Source organism: Solea solea, chromosome 10 (genome assembly GCF_958295425.1).
Source record: "Solea solea chromosome 10, fSolSol10.1, whole genome shotgun sequence".
NCBI classification, from domain to species: domain Eukaryota; kingdom Metazoa; phylum Chordata; class Actinopteri; order Pleuronectiformes; family Soleidae; genus Solea; species Solea solea.
In genome coordinates, this window is record NC_081143.1 from 18458597 (window position 1) to 18478578 (window position 19982).

At 40.7% G+C, this 19982-nt stretch overlaps 2 protein-coding genes across 2 annotated transcripts; both read right to left on the reverse strand.

Moving 5' to 3' along the window:
* Nucleotides 1–7304: 7304 nt before the first annotated feature.
* rnaseh2a (ribonuclease H2, subunit A) lies at nucleotides 7305–14274 on the reverse strand. The gene is made up of 9 exons (XM_058639551.1): nucleotides 14198–14274; nucleotides 12988–13116; nucleotides 12826–12897; nucleotides 10997–11123; nucleotides 10818–10905; nucleotides 10415–10552; nucleotides 9856–9943; nucleotides 9602–9725; nucleotides 7305–8679 (listed from the first exon to the last, which is right to left on the reverse strand). The coding sequence occupies exons 2-9, from the start codon at nucleotides 13112–13114 to the stop codon at nucleotides 8523–8525; spliced, it is 921 nt and encodes a 306-aa protein (XP_058495534.1). The 5' UTR covers nucleotides 13115–13116; nucleotides 14198–14274; the 3' UTR covers nucleotides 7305–8522.
* Nucleotides 14275–16826: 2552 nt separating this feature from the next.
* On the reverse strand, nucleotides 16827–19686 carry LOC131467393 (transcription factor Sox-10-like). Its single transcript, XM_058641270.1, has 4 exons — nucleotides 19547–19686; nucleotides 18533–19217; nucleotides 17877–18148; nucleotides 16827–17761 (listed from the first exon to the last, which is right to left on the reverse strand). Exons 2-4 carry the CDS (start codon nucleotides 18973–18975, stop codon nucleotides 16974–16976), a joined length of 1503 nt encoding a protein of 500 aa, XP_058497253.1. The 5' UTR covers nucleotides 18976–19217; nucleotides 19547–19686; the 3' UTR covers nucleotides 16827–16973.
* Between the last annotated feature and the right edge of the window lie 296 nt (nucleotides 19687–19982).

A 19982-nucleotide genomic window follows, 5' to 3' on the forward strand; every position in this document is an offset into this window, starting at 1 on the left:
GCATAATCCCCCTAAACTGCATGTTTTTGGACTGTGGGAGAAAACCAGAGAACCCCGATATTTAATTATTGTTAGTGGTAAAACCTGTGTTTGTCCTACTATATCTGCTGTAAAAAAAAAAAACATTACATCCACACGTTGTATGAGTTAAAGTCATTGCAATCCAAATGCCAATGATAACTAATTTGACAAGACATTAAAATAACAAAAAAAAATGGTGGTGCTCTAAGACATATGCACACTACTGTGCAGAGATTTAAGATCATGTAACTGTACAACTACTTTAAAATAAAAAAAATGGTTTATACATGTACTTTATACATGGCACCAGAGCGTGCGTTTCACGTTTTAAAGCGTAAGCTTACTATGCAAATGAAGGAGACGGGCATTCACAGTTCCCTGACTCACTTGGAAAATAGCGGGGCGAGTGGATCAGTCATCCGTTTGCTACAGTCCGCAGTTTCAATCTTATACATTTTGACATACAGGACGATGACAGAATTTATCCACATGATCCATAAAGTGTGCCAGAGTGTAACAGAAATCCTCAGACCTTTGTCTGAATCTGACAGGACCCACCATCTTTGCATGTTTACAGAGTCCTTTTTCAGATGGCGTTTAGTCTGGCTCACATACTTTGTGGTGTGACTAAATAAGCAGTCGACACAGCCTGCCATCGTGCTTCCTATTTCAGTGAAGAATTGGTGACAGTATTCATTATTTGCACGTGGGACTCGGTGTCATAAAATGTAATGGTGAGGAACCTTCAATTACCCACACCCAAATATTAATGAATGAGCGATGCCATAGGAACAAACTTCCCCCTGTCGATTTTAAAGGTAGAGAAAACCTGTATTTTTTTGCAGATCTAATATTCTCACCAAATGAAGCATCCCGTCCTCACTCATCAACATCCGTGAAGTACAATTAATCACTGACTATACTGAATCATTTCAGGGCAAGGTCCATTACCATGTTCACACAATGTTAAACATTCTCAAGAGAAATAAAGGAAGGCTAAAAAAGAGACATGTTGGCCAAAGGTTGCCGGTGGGATGGATCAATGTGGAGAGAGAGAGAGAGAGAAAAAAACACACTGGAGGCCAAGCAGCTGGTCCAGCTCCAGTTCCAGGACAGAGAGAGACAAGTGGGAGACTTAGTGGCTTTTAGCATCTTGGCCTTAATGTTCCCTGTCTCTGTGAGGTTTTACTGCTCTCAGATCACTGTAGGTTCAAATGTCAAATTGAACATACAAAATCTGGTGTTCATGTGAATGTGAATAAACCTTTTTGTTTTTCTTCATTTTAAATTGTTAATAAACTATTATAACATGCAGCAAATTGCCAGATACTGAAAGTTATTCTGGAAAAATGGGCAAAATTACTTACTCACAGGAAATGTCTGCCCCTTTTATGTTAAAATAAGCACAAAAAAAAGTCCAGACGGACATTTTGAGGCTTAGGTCTTAGGACTACTGGTGCTGACAAGGTTAGTGTTTATGTCAAAAGGTCCTGAAGAGGGAACAAATACAGGTACACACACACACACAGAAGGAACATGGTAAAATACCAACATGAAGATATATTATGCTGACAGTGGCCTGAGAATAAAGTGAAACCAGTTGATCGATATGCAAATCTCTATCTTACAAAAATGGTCGTTGTGGTAGCAGAACTGTGCAAAGGTGTCAGCAGGAGGAAAATGATGTTGGAGCGAGTGACCCAGTTAGCAGCTTGTCTGACTTCTGGAATACATTAAGCCGATACTGCTTTTTCTTATTAATATTAAATAATTGATGAAGGCACATGAATTTTATATCTTTTTGTTCATGCGCTCTGAGATTAGTTGAGGGGAGAAGACGGCAGCTCACACAAGGCACCGTTTTAAAATGCAAAGGACCTTTCCCTCTGGCCAAAAACTCTCAGAAATGATGTCACTCTTTCTAAAAGGATGCCCTGTTCGGAGGGGGCGGGGGATGTCACATGAGATCACCTCTCTGCAACCAAAAACGTAGCAGAGCTGGGATTAGGAGTTTGCCCACTGCAAGCCTGTCTCACAACAGCTACGTCAGCTCACATCACCACATCTATTCATAGAGTGCAAGTGCCATCTCTCTCCCCCCCCAAATAAAATCTGCTGTGTGAGTGTGTTTATGTGCAGCTTGATAAAAGTCTTAGGATTCCCCACACATACGCAAACTGTAACATGTAGGCATTATTTTAAGTGAATTTCTTCACTTGGTGATGTATCACGTCACTGCATGTGCAGGTGCTGCATATACAGTACGTACACACAACCACTTAGTTTATTTACATTGTGTACTGATTGGGAGATTAAAGTTATTTGTCATTTTGAATGACAGAAATTATTACTCACTGATCAAAACCACTTGTTCTCGACCTGCTCTTTATAATCCCTATAATCTGAGTTATCTGCCGTGATTCATAAAACAGGGACACAATGTACACTTTGCCCACATCTCCAAATCCCTCCCTTCATAAGTTCCCCTGCTCTGCAAATCAGAAGAATTGTTTAATCATCACTTCCAATTTAGCACAATGAAAAAAATATTCTGTGCCTCAGAGCAGACATAACAACGAGCACTTCCTTTAAAAACACAAATTAGACAGCAATTATAAAAATCACAAGGTGCTAATGTTTTTTTTTATATATATATATAAAAGGTGACAGATAATTATATAAACAGATATGATACAGTATCTATATACAGATATACACCTCCTTTTGCCCCCACGATTCATTACAATCCCTACGCTCGTTCCTCCTTCATCTTATTTCTAGCCTGGTTGTCTTGAAAGAGTGGGTCACAGACTACAACTCTGCTAAAAGCCTGGTCTGGGAAGATGAGCCTCTAAATAAAATACCATACAATCAGCGGTCTCAGGAGTACCTCATCATATATACATAAATCCAACACGGATGTAGAGAAGATGGGAGGATGTCAGACATAATGTATGTATGCAGCTTGACCAGTTAAGTGGGTTTCCGGCTTTGTTGTTTTGGTTTAAGAAAAAAACAGTAATTTCCACTTGCATGAGGCTGTGGGTGGTCCACGGTCACAGGTCCATCCTAAGGAAAGATGGGAGGAGTCTGAAGCTGCATGGCCTCCTTTCAGCCCTGATGACCAGAGAGAGGGAATGAGAGAGAGATCTAGTGTACAGTTTGGAAAAGTCCAGGAAAAGCAGTCACAAGATAAAATGAACTGGTCATTTACAGTCGGCAGGATAATGTACTACTAATAACAATAATTGAAACGTCATTAAGACTGAGACAACCCCCCATATTGGTCAGATAAGAAATCCGACCTAAGTGAATCAGCAATCATGCCACTAATTGAATGCTAAGTTGAAATGTGGGTTTGATTTAAAGGCCTTGACAGCGTCCGATTGTCTGACGACAGCAGGGATGTTATTCCACAGAGAGTGGGCATGATAGGAAAAACCTGCGGTGACGTGCTCACATCTGATTAACTCTGGGACCAGACAGAGTCCAGTGTTCTGTGCGGGCATGGAGAGCTCCAGACGGCACATACTGTAATGATTTCCGAGCCCATTTACAAATTTACAAAGTCCGCTCGCATGGGGTCTCTGCATCCTCTTTTGACAGCAAAGACCATCCATCCATCGTCTACCACTTTATCTTCCACATGAGGGTCGCGCAGGGCGCTGTACCAATCTCAGCTGACATAGTGTGAAAGGTGGGGTTCACACCCTGGACAGGTCGCCAGTCCATCACAGATTATAGAGCACTGCATGACGTTTCTTTACTAGAAAGGCACTCCTTTAGAAACAGTAAAAAAAAATTTTAAACGTATATTTTTTCTTTAGAGGACACATGAATGGCAGCCAGGAGGACTCCAGAGTGACTCAAGAGGGAACTTTATGGCGAGTGGAACAGTTCGGTTCGGTACAAATTTTTTTGTGCTTCCATTAGGAACAGTACCAAAATAACTGGCCTAAAATGTTCCATTTTTCAGTATCCTTTCCCTGGGGTACCACAGTAAGTCAGAGTAATAAGTCAGCTGATAGACAGAAAAACATCACTCCCTTGCGACCGGTGTTTCTTCAACGCCCACAGTCTATCTATTTTGCAACCATGACATTTATCTTACCATACAGGAGATTCTGATTAAATGGACCAATAAGTAGGGTGGTGTCTGTAATGTCATCAGTTCAGCAGCGTGTACTTTTTATCCACTGTGAAACTTGAGCGTACTGTGAATGTTCTTCTACCAGCAGGTGGTGTCAGCTGAACATTCCGTTGCTATAGCAACACCTGCTGGCACAGTGTCGTGGCACTGTTACATCCACCATTTCGTCAGATCTGTGGAGACTGTGACAACGCAAATATTCAATCTATAAACCTACATCTCATACATGTTTATCTTTGTTGGACCATTAACTCTACTTTTTGTTAATTAATTTGTCTTAATTATCAGTGATCACTTTAATGATAACCATGCTAGCTACACTGAAGTGAGTTTGGCTTTTTAATGCGGATGTGTTGCTAAATTATTCAAGGTAAATGTAAATTTACTATTGGGTTCGCTTACCATGTATTCTTATCTTCTTAAATGTTACCCTTAGAATGTACACTGTAAAATACACTGTCAGTCAGTGGAGGAAGGAGAAGGCCAAATTTAATGTTCTATTAGTTTTAACCAAGTTTTTTTAAGTTTATGTTCACATTCAAGGCTTCAGGTAAATATTAATAACATTTTTCTCTCATGAAGTAAAACCCAAATGCGGTCTTCTTCAATGTTTACCCTTTAACTGAAAATGCACGCATGAATTTCTATGTCAACCCTATATGAAGCAAAAGAAAACCGACATAAAAGATAAAATATAATTCATCTTCATATAAAATAAAACGTGCAGCAGGAGAGAAACGCAAAAAAACATTCATTAAAATACTACTAGGCTACGATTCGAACGTGAGTCTTGAACATTGTTGATCTGACTGAACTGCTAAAGATAACACCAAGGCCTCTGGCATGACTGACACTGAAAATCCAATAATGATGAGACAAAACCATAACCATGTTACCAAGTTTAAATATATTATAAGTCTGTTCCACAAACTTAAAGTCTCATGTAATGATATTGTAATAGGAATAAAATAATAAATAAAAACATAAAACGTTCATTATGAGGCAATAGCGACACTATGTGGAAATGGCAGGCTACTACAATTAATATTGGCCACAACGCTGTATGTGTGAGCCAAGAGAAATCTCTGTGATCCAGTGCGTAATTGACAAAGATAAAAGAGTACAACAGTCTGTGGAGACCAGGGACAGATGCTGTGGGAATATAATACGGGACCCAAAGCAAAGATAGACAATATTTCTACGAGTAGTAAGTAAAGCTCTGATGTTTCATGAGCTCCCTACTTTAGGAAATGAAAGGTTAAAAATGTACTGACAGCGCCAATGTGAAATGCCAAGGGGACATTTACACAGTTTAATGATGACAACCAAAAACAAAGGTCACATAATTTGATAATGCCATTTACAAACTACATCTTGCCATTTGTCAGTTCTAATTGGTTGCTACTGCAGACTTGTCTTCATTTTTTTCCCCCAAACAGAAGATAAAGAGCAGTATCATGTTGACATCTTAACTAAAAGTTCATTATCGGAATTCTGTACACACTTTTGTACAATTACAACTATTAATTACATACATTTAACACAAGCATGTTTGTGAAACCCACTGCAGATGTATCAGCAAAAATATAATAACTTTATTAAGCAATTCGTTCTAGAGCCGCAACTAACGATTATCTTCATAATCGGTTAATCTGTCGATTATTTTCACGATTAATCTAGCAATCGTTTGGTCCAAAAATATCAGAAAATGTTAAAAAATGTTGATCAGTGTTTGTCAAACCTGGAAATGAAAAAAACTTAGAAAATGTGTGCCGACAGCCCCCAAGGACAGTTTGGTCTGCTCTTATTTTGTCCACATACCAAAATCATTCACTTTTAATGATTTCTTTGTTATATGGAGCAAAGAAATTAAGAAAATATTCAAATTTAAGAATAATTAATTGATAATCCAAATAGTGGACGATTCATTTAGTAATTGTTTCAGCTCAAATAAGTTCTTTATCATACACCTCTAATACAGCTAATATGTCTGAATCCTTTTGTTTGACTCACAAGTCACTCAAAAAAGCAAAGCCAGCAGTAAAACAAGAGACAAAAATAGTTAGACAACCCATAACTCTAATGCTCCATGCTGAATTTATTCCTTAAATTAATAGCCGAGACATCTTTTTTACGACCACAACAGTTTTGCCTCCACTCATTCATTCATGAAGGCTAATCTGCGTCAGTATAGCGGAAAAGAACCAGCACAATCCAATAAGCACATTTAAAGGCATGCCATGAAAATAAACTGTGTGTTAACAACCTCGGGATTAGAGACCTGCTGACACCGTCTGACCTGTGTCATGGCTAAACTGTCCTTGGGGCTGACAAGAGCACACAAGTCACAGATATCAGTGCAAATATTCAAAGTGTTTTTAGTTGACGGATGGAGATAAGGTTTACTCACCAGTGTGCACAATCATATCACAAGATTGCTCAGATTAACAAGCATAAATTTAGTTGGTGGTTTTAAAATATTTTGTTTTCGCACTCTGTGCTGCTGATGCTCACTATATAACAATACAAGACCAAGGTAAAAAAAAAAAGAAAAAAGGATTTAAGTTCCAATGTTCTGATAATCTACATCAATCTACAATGTTTTATTGGCTAAACCACATAAATCCTCTTCAAACATGGGATTACTATATTTAATTCCACTGACGCAGTAGGAGACGAGGTTAGTGTGGGGGTGGGGGGTGAGATTAGCAGCCTGGGAAGGTTATAAATGGATGTGAAGTTAAAGATTAGGAGGGCAATCAGACCGGACACAACAGATCAAACCTCTGACGTGGTAGTGAGGCCAGAGAGATCCAGACACCTCACGCTTAAACTGCACCAGTTACACTGAGGAACCAACGCCTGAGCTACTGAAACTAAGGCCTTCAGTTTCTGGACATGCAAGCATCGTCTCCAACCATAGAGCCTTTGGCCCAGACGGGGAGTGACTCTGCAGCCTTTGACAGAGAGACCTTCGCCAGGAAAGCCCTGCGAATGACCCCCAGAGGAGCTTCGTCTCACTTTGTGGGGAGCTCCATCATGATCCTGTCCTCGTTTGCGGTCTCAACTTTAGCTATGAACTGTGGGAAGCGGATGCAGGAGTCAAGACACAAACCCAACAGCAACTAGGATACAACAGATGGATATGCCTTTTTTTTATTATTATTTGTGTTAAACCAGGCAAGTCAAATAATTATGGTATGACTGACATCCCTTCATAGGTGGTTATCATTTGTGTTTCCATGGAAAATACTTATAATGTGTTAATATGTGTCACAGGTGAAGATTCCCCGAGTGTTCAAGTTAGCCTGGAGAAAAAGCCGGAGCCAGACGAGGATGAAGCTTTGGAGGACAAATCAACAACTGAAGATGAGCACTGACTGTTGGCAATATTCTTTTATAAATGTCTGTTTTTTAGACATTTGAGAATATAAGTGTTTTATTTTAAATGACAAAAACTGACCAGGTAAAAAAAATGTATGTACATATTCCTTTATAAAGAATGTTATTACAGAAAAGTAGCCTATTGCCTTAGTGTTGCTATTAAAACTCTGTACGCAGGCTTTTGGCATAAAATGACCACAATGCAAGTGCAGTGTTGTAACATTAAAAATGTTATCAGAAAATAAACCATGTATGTGTCCTGAGTGTACATTACGTATATATATTGTGAACAGATTTTAAAGTGGGATTACAATAGATAAGTGAAGAAATGAAACACAAACTACATGTAAGTAAGTGTTGTACAGAAGGTCCAGGCAAAAAAAAGAAAAGTATTAAATTGATTAATATTAATATTGTATGTACAGTAGAGAATTATGGTACAGATTTGTGACGGTGCAAAAGATTGCAGAGACTGTGGGTTGTTTATTCTGTCCTTATCACATTGTTTTTGAAAATGTTGACATGTCACGGCAGGAAAAGCACGTTACTGATAACATTAACGATTATTTACTATATTTATAATCTTCTGTAATTATGTACACATGTGCTTATCATTCTGTGACATGCTTTTTTTTACTGTGAAAAAGCTACAAGTGCACAAGTGTCTTCAGCACATAATTGTGCTTACTGATGCTTTTCAAACACCTGGTGGATTTTATCATCTTACCAGCAGAGGGCAGTATTACCTGGAAAGAAAATCCCAACAAAGTTGTGTTGCTTGTTTGTGTCCAGAAAAAGGAAAAACACTTTTTACAAAAAACTGTATATTTGTGTATAACACATACACACAGGTCAAATAAAGGTGGACACCGGCAATGTTTCATCCCAGTCCATGTTCAACTGCTTCACTATACACTATGTACTTCTCACAAGGGCTTTATTCTGCCCGGTGTGTTTGGGTATGTCTTCAGAGTGTGCTGAGGCTTTTCAGCCGCCTCTCAGTGAAGAACCGGTGTGTCTGGTGGTTTTGCTCGTTACCTCCAGCTGAAGCACCAAAGTAGGACAACATGGACTTGTTGCCTTGCCGCTGTGCCGTCTTCTCCCCGTCCTCCTCATCATCATCCCTGAGGACAGATTGAACAAAATAAGGCTGATTTTTACAGTGCGCTTAGAGTTCGTCGCCTGAGGTAAAACGATTTGTGTGTGGAAAATTAAACGCGTTGTGGTTTCCGTACATGAACACATGGAAGTATTCTCACATGTCATGTGAAGTACACCCCACGGACATTTTACTCTTTCAAAATACACAGTATGAACTTAATACAAACATCTTTTTTTTCATAATAAAATTAAATGAGTCACATTTATCACGCCTTTATAGGCATAAAATTAGAATTAGGGTGCAAATGGTGCTGATGAACCTTGTTCATATTCATTCATGTCATTAACCTCCATCTGACCTCCAAATTTCACTGTCCAATGTCAGTTGTATAATGATAGATAGATAGATAGATAGATAGATACTTTATTCATCTCACAGAGAAATACACATAATGACAATAAAGATGATTTACTTTCCTTTCCTTTTAAATGATCTGAACCCAGTCCTTGCTGTAATGCCCCCAAGAGGCATAGAGGACAGAATTAAAAGTTTCCTTGTTGAAATGTGCTCAAAAATCAAATATTTTTAACTCAAAGTACTTTATTTATTCACACACACTTTTGTATGTCTATCTCTGCAAGTACACTTACTGACGTAATGTATTCTCTTACCCTTATGTTAAACAACTAAATGCCTAAGCCCTACCGGTCCTCACTTCAAAGGAAACATATCCATACAAGGATAAACAACAGCACGTCAAATAGGCAAGAGTACAAGAACTTCCTCCTTGTTTTGGAGCTTGTACAGACTTGGAAAATTGCTAAAAGCTTTTTGATATCTGCAATACAATCATTACCCCAAAGGAAATCAGATACTATCAATCATGTTTTGTGCCAAATTCTCTGCCTTCATATGTAAAAGAACAAGTCTGAAAAATGTTTTACCAGTGAACGGCCACTGCCTTGCTGTCCATCAGGGTTTGGGCAGTGCTCCAGCTAAATCGAACAAACTGAGGATAACCAAACACTGGATCCAGGTACTTCAGCAGCCACGCTTTAGTCTTGGGGTCTGAAAACACACTCAAGAGTCAGCCTCAGTAACAGGAATATGGGTCATCGATTTATTTAGGTATTATTATGAGTGATTTGATGATGATGTTTCACACAATTTTATTCCAATAAGTGTTGCTATTTGTTACCATTCGGATATCCTGAGCCATAATCTGTTTCCACATCTCCTAGGTCCTCAGCAAAGTTCCAGCCTTTTACGACACGATCCCTGGCAACCTGAAAAATATATACGCAAAGCTATAGACTGGATTTACTGAGGGTTATTATTCCATCTAGGAAAAAAAATGACCTTTTATGTGGCATCTGTGATAAAAGATAAAACAGCCTTTGACTTCACCATCAATCAGCCTTTTCTCTTCCACGTCTCCATTTACTCTTTTATTAAACTTACACATTTAAAAAATAAACAATATAAGGTAACACTCATTTCATTCAATTTCATGCAACTTGCCAAATTGTCCCTCTCCATTGAAAAATCTAGTGGCTGACAAACAACTGACTAGCAGCAATTCAACTACATGTATGGCTCCTCCTCTTCCATGATAATCTGTGTCTCGCCACTGGTAGCAGTGGAGTTGTGAATTGGACAGAAACATGTAAACCATAATGTTACGCTGTGACATCACGGGGAAGGCAAATTGTATTATTTAAGAAGAAGTGAATGAGACCATGTTGGTCTTCACTTACCTTAGCACAGATACTTGCTGCACTGACAATGGGGAAGAGGGAGTCAGCTTTTGGCCTCACAGTCACATTGATACCTGGGAATATGTGGGAGAGCTTCTGCTCATATTTTTCTGCTGGACCGACTGTGTCCACATAAACCTGCAGAGTGCCACACATAAGGAAGAAGGCAAACCAAGAATGAAACCGAGAGAGAGAAGAGAAAAGTAAGGCGAGATGATAATCACCATGACTGCCTCTAAACAATAAGTTCCATAAAAGTTGGTGATTGTTTATGGTCATTGGTTACAGCCTGACGAAAGTAGTAAAAAAGGACTACATTGAAGATCATAGACACATCAGGAAAATAGGGCCTAAACAACCCAACATGCATACATTTATACTTTATATTAAGTAAAATGTTTACCTCTTTAAGCTGTACTCCACTGTCCAAAGCATACTGCACTAAACCAATCGCTGTATCATGTGAAAGAGCATTCAGGTTGTATTTTGTCCTTGAAGGAAAAGCAAAGATTATGTCAGACGTGTGTAAATTAAAATAAAATGCTTCTGTCTGTAAAATGCCATTTGCAGAAGACACTGTACCTCTGTAACATGCTGGTAGAGATGGTGTTGGGGGAGAGAATCTGCAGTGCCCAGCCCACATAACTATTGGCTTCATCCAGTTTTTGAAAAAGGTTTTCCCTTTCTGCTTCTGTTAAGGTCTTAGAATCTGTAGTAGGAGAGATAAAATGCATCAATATAAGATGCCGGTGTGTAAATTATGACAACTATTCTTTTATAATCTATTTATCAGTGGGTCTGTAACATAAATCAATAACCTCCCCAGCACGGACAGTCTCCACACCCCTGATGAACTGCTTTCAATAACATTGCCCCTCTCAAAACCCTTCATCTGTTCTGTCCCATGGTTCACTCCTTCTCCGTCAACTCAAATCCCAAGGCCGCCAACTGGAATGTCTCCACAAGAAAACTGGACTCACTGTTCATAAAGAAATATACCACAACCACACACTTCACTACAAGGACTGTCTATCACAAGCAAAATCCTCATACTACTCTGATTTCATCTGCTCCAATCAAGGAAACTCTTCGGCTCTTTTTACAGTACTACACAAAATCACACAACCCTGTAGCTCACTCCCTCCTCACATGTACTCCACAACATTCTGCAATTCACTCATGTCATTCTTCACATCCCAAAATAACTTAATCCATCCACAAGTCATCCCAAACATCTCCCAAACTTCATCTTCCCTGGTCCCCTCTGTGTCCCTCACCCACCCATTCTCATCCTTTACAGTACCCTCTGCTACTGCAACCCCCTCCCTACCATTCTAGTTAAAACCACCCTTCCGTCCCTGGTCCCCTTCATAACACAAATAATTCATTCTTCCCTCACCACTGGTATTGTCCCCTCTTCACTCTTCCATCTCCCCCTCCCCTCAGGTAAAGAATCTGGGTGTCATCGTCGACAGCACTCTCTCATTCACATCCCATGTCAATAATATTACTCGGTCTGCCTACTTCCACCTCTGAACAACATTAACTGTCTCCGCCCCTCTCTCACTCCTCACACCACTGCCATCCTGGTCCACAGTCTTGTCACTTCCCGTCTGGATTATTGCAACTCACTTCTGTATAGTCTCCCTCAGAAAACCCTCCACAAACTACAACTGGTTCAGAACTCTGCTGCACGTATCATCTTACAAAGCCCCTCCATCCATCACATCACACCGGTCCTACAGCAGCTCCACTGGCTCCCCATCACACAACGCATCAATTATAAAATACTGCTCCTCACCTTCAAAGCCATACACAACCTTGCACCTCCGTACCTCTCAGATCTCCTCCACATATCCACTCCTGCCCGCACCTTCAGATCCTCCTCCTCCATGAACCTGACTGTCCCTCCTGCCCGTCTCGTCACCATGGGGAGCAGAGCATTCAGCCGCTCTGCCCCACACCTCTGGAATTCCCTCCCACCTGACCTCCAAAACACACTTCAAATCGCAACTAAAAACTCACCTTTTTTTGAAAAACACAATTTTATTGTCTTTTATTATTATATTTTACTGTATTTTATTCTATTTTTATGTTGTATTTGTGTGTTTTTATGTAAGGTGACCTTGTGGGTCAGAAAGGCCCCAACAAATAAAATGTATTATTATTATTATTATTATTATTATAAAAACAAGTTATGTGATTTCAGCTTCTCAAATGTGAATAATTTATGGACTGTTTTTTTGCTGACATTTAACACCTTTTTTAATTTATGGACAAAACTAATCAATTAATTGAAAAAATTAAGTTGAACAGGCTAATTTTACCAGAGGGCAAAAAAATAGTAAGTAAATAAATAAATAAACAAATAAATACATGCTAGTGAAGGCTGTTCAGATAAACAAGATTACCTGCCACTTTCGAACTTTTCAGCTCCTCCTTTTTGGATACTGGACAGAAACATATTCCATACACCATGGGTCCTGATTTACAAAACATAAAAACTGTTAGTATATACATCGTCACAGCTGAAACAAGTAAAAGCAAATCAAATCATCATCCTGACATCATACCCAGCACAGGCCCCCTGCCTGCCTCGTCGATGCCCAGACAACAGTCCTCCATCTTGCAGACATCAGGTATCTGAGAAGCTAGTCGACAGCTTACAGCGTTGTCTTTTTCAAAGGGACTGAGATCCATGACTGTTGGCAGTGTAAAAAACAGATGGTCACTCAGTGAATGAAAGTCAGCGTTTATTCTGTCCCACTGAGAAATCATAAAGTGGGTGAGAGCTCTCTAACTGCCATTTTAGCAGCATATAAATGATGTTTAATTCATTCATTCATTATTTACACTTTATCCTCCACATGAGGGTCACAGGGGCTGCTGGTGCCAATCCCATCTGACATACAGTGGGGCAAAAGGAGAGTCAAACAACTATCCACTCTTACACTTGTGGTCAATTTAGAGTGTCCAGTTTACCTAATCCTACAACCTGCATGTTTTTAGACTGTGGGAGGAAACCGGAGAACCCGGAGATCACACGGGGAGAACATTACATTACATTACATGTCATTTAGCAGATGCTTTTATCCAAAGCGACTTACAATAAGTGTAAACTCCATGCAGAAAGACCCCGTTTGGACATGGTTGCAAACCCAGGTCTTCATGCTACTAAGGCAAGAGTGCTAATCACTACTCCATCTTATATGATATAAAACTTTTAAAATAAAAATCTTAAACTTGCCAAATAAAGCCACAGGACTAGTATATGTTAAGCTGTTTTAACATTAAATAGCTAGGCTGGATATGCATTAAAATATCATTGATTCATGCAGATACCCACAATGTGAAATGTGGATATCTGCAAATAAATTATGTCCACCTCTGTTGATGACTTTCAAACAACGTGTTAATGTTGTTTGAAAGTCTATGTAATCTATGTGCTGTGACTTATTTATTTGGGAAAGTATCCCGTGTAAAAAGGAGATCAATCTCAATAGGAGATAGAAGACAAAACAGATTTTGTTTAGGCAAAATAAAAAAGACTGAGTTTTGAGTCTTTCCGCTGCTCACTTCATTTCGTCGTTAGCACTGAACTGCGCACACATACAGTTCCCTGGCTGACAGTGTTATGATGCAGAAGCTAAATGCTAACACACTGTTGACACGGTTCAACCTGCTCAAACTGGCCATTTATACAATAAACATGGGTGTTTGTCATTAAAGACATAGAGTTTACGTTTCATGACAAAGCTAATAATTATAGTAACCGGCTCTTACCTGTAAATGCGGTGATTATAACCGGCTTGGAGTAACTTGTGCTCGTTTGCTGTGGATTTGGCGCCCCAGGAAGAAAAATCTTCTTCGTCTAAAGTAAAAATATAGGCGCGTTGCTGCCTCCACGCGGTCTGGAGTTTGAACTGCAAGGCCTGCAGTTACTATTGCGCTCTAGGGGTCGCCACAGCAAATGAGTACAACTAATACATTTTTTCATATGTAATCTCTGCTTGTTATCATATTTTTTCAATTTAAATTATGCTTCCTGCACTCAGTGAAAAAGTCCCATAAAATAAATGGGAAATCAGTCCTACAGTGATGATATTACTTGTATAAAAACATTTGTGTACATCAACAAAATGTCATTTATTTGTGCTTTAAGATCACATTGATTACTGATTTGTAGACTAAACAATATTTTATATGGATAATGGCATCTTCACATAAAAGTGATATCTTCCAAGTTCAGTCTCAGAATCATTAAAGTAATTCAAAAGAAATAAGCAGCACATTTTGAGATATATATATCGTGGGTATCGTTTGTCGTGGGCTGTGGACCCTGGACAGGTCACCAGTCCATTAAAGGTCAAACATACAGAGACAAACAACCATTCACTCTCTCACATCACACCTACACGTGTTCAATTAATGCATGTTTTTGGACTGTGGGAGGAAACAGGATCACCTGGAGAAAACAAACGCACCTCGTTCAGACTACGTCGTGAACCCAGATTTCTTTCCTGGCAAGGCAACAGTGCTAGCCACTTCGCCTCCGTGTGAACCGGGAATGTAATTTATGTTTTTGTGTTTTTCATCAGCAAGTTGCATCGCTTTTCTTCATACCCTGAGAATACTTTCCCTTCTCACTGCCTCCACCCTGACCTTTGATTTACATCTAAAAGAATGCCAGTATGAAGTTGACATTTTTATTGAGGATGCTTTCTGAATGGGTTTTAACTGCAGCTGAGTGTGGAGGCAGCCTCAGGTGGAGAGGCGAGGCCACAGTGAAAGGAGAAACGTGTACAAAAGTCTAAGTGTGTGCTGGTTACGGCGCTGAAATTGGCCTTGCCTCTGGCGCTTTACACCCACCCCTTCTCTCTCTTTCTGTCCCTCTGCCTCACTGAATGGTTCTCTTTGTCTTTCTCAGTAACATGCAGTCCCCAGCCGATTAAATGTGGGGAATTAGTAGTCAATTTTAGCCTACAACACACAAACACACTAAACAGCTTAGCCTGGTGGGGCTCTGATTGTGTTGTTATTACAGTTCACACGTCAGCAGCATGCTTCTGATTTTATGTTGTTCGCCCTTCACTTGCTACTGCACCGTGTGTTATCTCCAAACCGGCACTACCGCATGAAAAAAACAAGTTTACACTGGATGTATATATTTTTTATAAATAAATTGATTTAATAAATGACAACAATAACATTTCAACATTGCTTTTCTTGTAAGGAAGCAAAAAATACTCGAGTGAGTGTAGAGCAAACACTTTACAAAACTATCCAGAATTATACAAAATGAAAGAAGCAAAGGTGTGACACACAATACATTATTACTTACATAAAAAATAATAACTGCGTGGTAAAGAGGATCAGTATAAAATGATAAAGTATGCATCACTTGATAAAGGTGAAGCCTGTGGTAATGACCATTATTCACATTGCTGAAGAAGAGGACGACGAGGAAGAAGAAGAAGAAGAAGAGGGCTACATGTAAAGAAGAAAACATGCTTTTGGCCTACATAAAATGGTTGTACATGTGATTCTAATCCTTAAGTAGATCCCAAAGCTGGCCAATTATCTTGAGATGTTTGGTCAAGACTTAGTCCTTATAGATTTTAACTCAGTTATTGAATCAATAAGAATGTGAATTGGAAAAACATTAGGCACTTTAAAAGCAAAAAAAATAAAGAGGCTGAAGTGGAGGTTTCAGAATTCTGGATTTTTCAAATTGCTTTCCAATCAAGTGTACATGGTTGTACACCTTTTCTATACTGGCACAAAATGAATAACATTGAGGTAAGTGTCCATGACTGAGCAACAAGCTGAAATACACCCTTTAAGAGCTCTCTTTCCCTCTCTTTTTCCTATTTTCCCCTTAAATGCTTAATTGTTCAGTTCAACGAAGAACATGTAAAGAAAGGACAGAGTTAGAAAACTGTGCTATCTACAAAGAATGAAGGTCGAAGAAACTCTCCTTTTCTGGCCATGGAGCAAAATACCAGGGAACTTGCTACTGAAACAAAACATGCTTTTTCCCAAAGCAGTGGTGCAGATGTGTAAATGTGGGGTCAAATCAGTCACAATAAAGTTACACCCTATGTAGGATATCGACAATGACAATAAACTTACTACTCATATAAAATAACACAATAACATCAAAAACATCCTTTAGTTTGGTTAATAAAAACTGATTATGTCATTCTAAACCCATCGCTGTCTGGGTCAAATCAGAGTCACTCATCAATATCTGTCCACTGTCAGTGTCTCTCTCTTTTGTCTACTGTACATCCAGACTCCATACATATTTATAATGGCACACAGTTGTTAAGGTGTATTTGTTTTTTGATTGGCTGTTGTTGATCCATGATTTATTTTATACAATGTGGGTTTGTGGCTTTTTTTCTGCACTTTATTGGCTAAAAAAGTAAAAACCTCTAACATAACATCAGTATGGCATAGACTCACACACACACGCACACACACACTCTCACATATTTGCAGTCACACAGATCCACTCACACGCTTCCCATATTTCCCTCTGCTCAGCTGGTCTCCCTCAGGGTCTTGTGAGTGTGGTGTAAACAGGCTGCTCCCAATGTGTGGGGCTGTGAGAGGGGGCCACGCTGGAGGGGTCACCTATGGTAGTGTACAGAGGCCTCTGTGTAGGGCCCATGTAGGAGAAGGCTGAGTACAGCCCTGGGGCCTGGCTGGAGTGGGCATAGTACGCCCCAGGGGCCTGGTGCTCTCCGTACTCAAACTGAGCCCTGGAGGCCAGCGAGGGGAAGGCGGAGCCGTAGTGAGGGAGGCTGAGCGGGGTGTAGGTGACATGGGTGCCTGAGGAAGGAGAGGATGAGGCCTCAGCATAGTGGCTCCCAGAAGCTGACTCGCTCTTGATCTGGGCCTTAGAGGGGTCAGAGGACGATGGTGAGGCCTGAGGCTGCTGCTGCTGTTTGGAGAGCCAGGCTGAGTGCCCGCTCGCCGCAGCCAAGGCATAGGCATAAGACGAGGCAGAAGAGCCGGCTGAAGGGGCCCCGGGTCCACTCTGTGGGTGGCCATTGGGAGGGAGGTACTGGTCAAACTCATTCACGTCAAATGGCTCGATGTTGGACATCACCTCATGGCTGATTTCACCGATGTCCATCGTGCCAAAGTCGATGTGCGGTTTAGCACCCGATGAAGAGGGACCACCGGATGCACCTTCAGCTCCCACCCCCAGGGCTCCTCTGGACCCTCCTGATCCTCCGGCCGCTCCTGTTGCCCCATCCCTTTTGGTATCAGACAGTTTTCCAGACTGGAGCTCTGTCTTGGGTGTGGTGGGGGGCGTTGGTGGGCTGTGACCCTGACCTACGAAAGAGAAGGAGGAAAGTGTTCAGGTGAACTTTGACATTAAGTACAAGTTGCCAAACTGTTTTTTTCTTTTTCTCATATTTATGTGGATTGAATTCTAAATCTTATGTACCAGCAGGATGGTGGTGGTGATGGTGGTGGTGGTGCAGGTCACCCAGGGGAGAACCAGCCCCACCATTATGCTCCAGATGCAGGGTCTTGTAGTGAGACTGGGAGTGGCTGGCCTCTCCTTCCCCTTGGATATCAGACTCACTGGGAGGCAATAGTTTGCCGTTTTTGCGTCTCCGGGGCTGGTACTTGTACTCCGGGTAGTCCTTCTTGTGCTGTTTCCTCAGCCTCTCCGCCTCTTCGATGAATGGCCTCTTGTCGTTCTCGTTCAGCAGTCTGAGGGAAAAGAAAAAACAACAAGGTGGGATTTAGTCTTGATGGAATTCTGGCTTAACGAAGAAGTGTTTTTTAAATATATCTAACTTTTTTGCTTTAAATCCCGTGCGTAATGGACAAATTGTGGGACAGCGAAACACACTTTAAGTCTAAGTTTAGATTGCGTATTAAACTGTATCGAGTATTATTGTGAACTGCAACATAAACTACACCAAGTGTGTTTTTAATCTTTGACCATGTGTATTTTTAATTTCAATCAGCGTTGGGTGCAAATATATAAGCATGTGCGCCCTCAACATCCATTTACGCACAGGCTGCACAGGAAATGTGCCAATGTATGACCACACTGTTCTTCTTGTTTAGGGACAGCCTCGTCATACAAACCTCCACAGTTTGCCCAGGGTCTTGCTGAGCTCCGCGTTGTGCAGGTGGGGGTACTGGTCAGCCAGTTTCCTCCTCGCCGCCTGAGCCCACACCATGAAGGCGTTCATGGGCCTCTTGACGTGGGGCTTTGATTTGTTTCCGTTGTTAACGCGCACCGGCATTGGCACAAGAGTCCAGTCATATCCGTCCAGCACCTGACTGACCGCTTCTCTGATTCCGATCGGAAAGCGATCGTCATCTTCCTCTGATTTGGCCCTGGATCCATCTCCATCATCCCCGACGCCGTCCGCGACGCAGAGCGCGGTCAGCTGCTGCGGCGGCCCGGGCAGAGGTGATCCTTGGCCGTGTGACGCTCCGGGTTGAGTCGGTGACAGTGAGTGACCGTCGTCTGACCCTCCGGGACTCATCTCCGCCTCGGACAGGCTGTGCTCCTCTCCCGACATAATTATTATTTTTAAATTTCAGCAAACGAAAAGTCAAAACTGAATACAAAATAAAAAAGAAGTTATAGATCGTGTCCAAACTATCGAGAGCGATGAAATAGTTTTAACTGAACACGCTGTTCGGAGTCTACGATGATCCAATTACTGCGGACTCTTTCCAGGCAAAGTCATGCTGCTGCGTAAAAGTGTCCAAATCCTCCCCAGTCTGAGCTGGAAATCCTCCTCAGAAAAAACAGCTACACCTTAAAATGAAATGTCAAATTATAACAGACATAAACATAATAAGTCCACAGTTCAGGTGTGATTTTAGTTTGTTATGATGCTCGGTTAATTCCGAGATAGATAGATTCAAGTTTTAGCGGACAAAATGCGACACAAAAAGCGTCTAAATAATAATTTAAAAAAAAAATCAATAATAATAATAATGTATAAACAAAGTGTACAGTCAAAGTGAAGCAAATCCATTTCAGTACAAACAAAATAAATCAGAATCAAAAGCACTGAAATGAAATATAGCCTTCTATCTTACAAATGTATTATTTTTTTTATAAAAAAAAATTACATAACTTACCAATTTAGATGTCCAGTGGTTCAACATGGGAGTGTGTGGCCGACTGTGGAGCCGATGAATGGCTGCTCTGTGTGGCGACAGCGGAGCTTAAAGAGCGCCTTGTGAGAAGGACCGGGAGAAAAAAAAAGTGATTGAAAGTGGAAAACATTCCCAGAGAGGCAGCATTCCAGCACAGTGTTAGCCCCGCCCCCGGGCACCTCGCCGCGCGCCTATTGGCTCTTTAATTATCCCGCCGCTCGCTGATTGGACGCCGGCTGACACACTGGTAATGGCCGTCCGTCCATCAGTGCAACGTATCCAAGAGAGAAGAGGTGAGATTTTTACATCGGAGTGGCTTAAATGACTCCACAGAGCGCCCTTTTACAGGCAGGAGAAAGGGCAGGTTTGTTGGACGTGTTGACATCTTATATCAAACAAATAAACAATCACTGAGGAG

Excerpts from the sequence above, each read along its gene's own strand:
- rnaseh2a (XM_058639551.1), bottom strand. The coding sequence starts at position 13,114 with ATGGATCTCAGTCCCTTTGAAAAAGACAACGCTGTAAGCTGTCGACTA. Across the intron at positions 11,124-12,825 it reads GAAAAGTTCGAAAGTGGCAG|ATTCTAAGACCTTAACAGAA; the intron begins GTAATCTTGTTT and ends CTCCTACTACAG. Across the intron at positions 9,726-9,855 it reads TGGCTCAGGATATCCGAATG|ACCCCAAGACTAAAGCGTGG; the intron begins GTAACAAATAGC and ends GTGTGTTTTCAG.
- LOC131467393 (XM_058641270.1), bottom strand. The coding sequence starts at position 18,975 with ATGTCGGGAGAGGAGCACAGCCTGTCCGAGGCGGAGATGAGTCCCGGA. Across the intron at positions 18,149-18,532 it reads ACCCTGGGCAAACTGTGGAG|ACTGCTGAACGAGAACGACA; the intron begins GTTTGTATGACG and ends CTTTTCCCTCAG. Across the intron at positions 17,762-17,876 it reads TCACCACCACCATCCTGCTG|GTCAGGGTCACAGCCCACCA; the intron begins GTACATAAGATT and ends TCTCTTTCGTAG.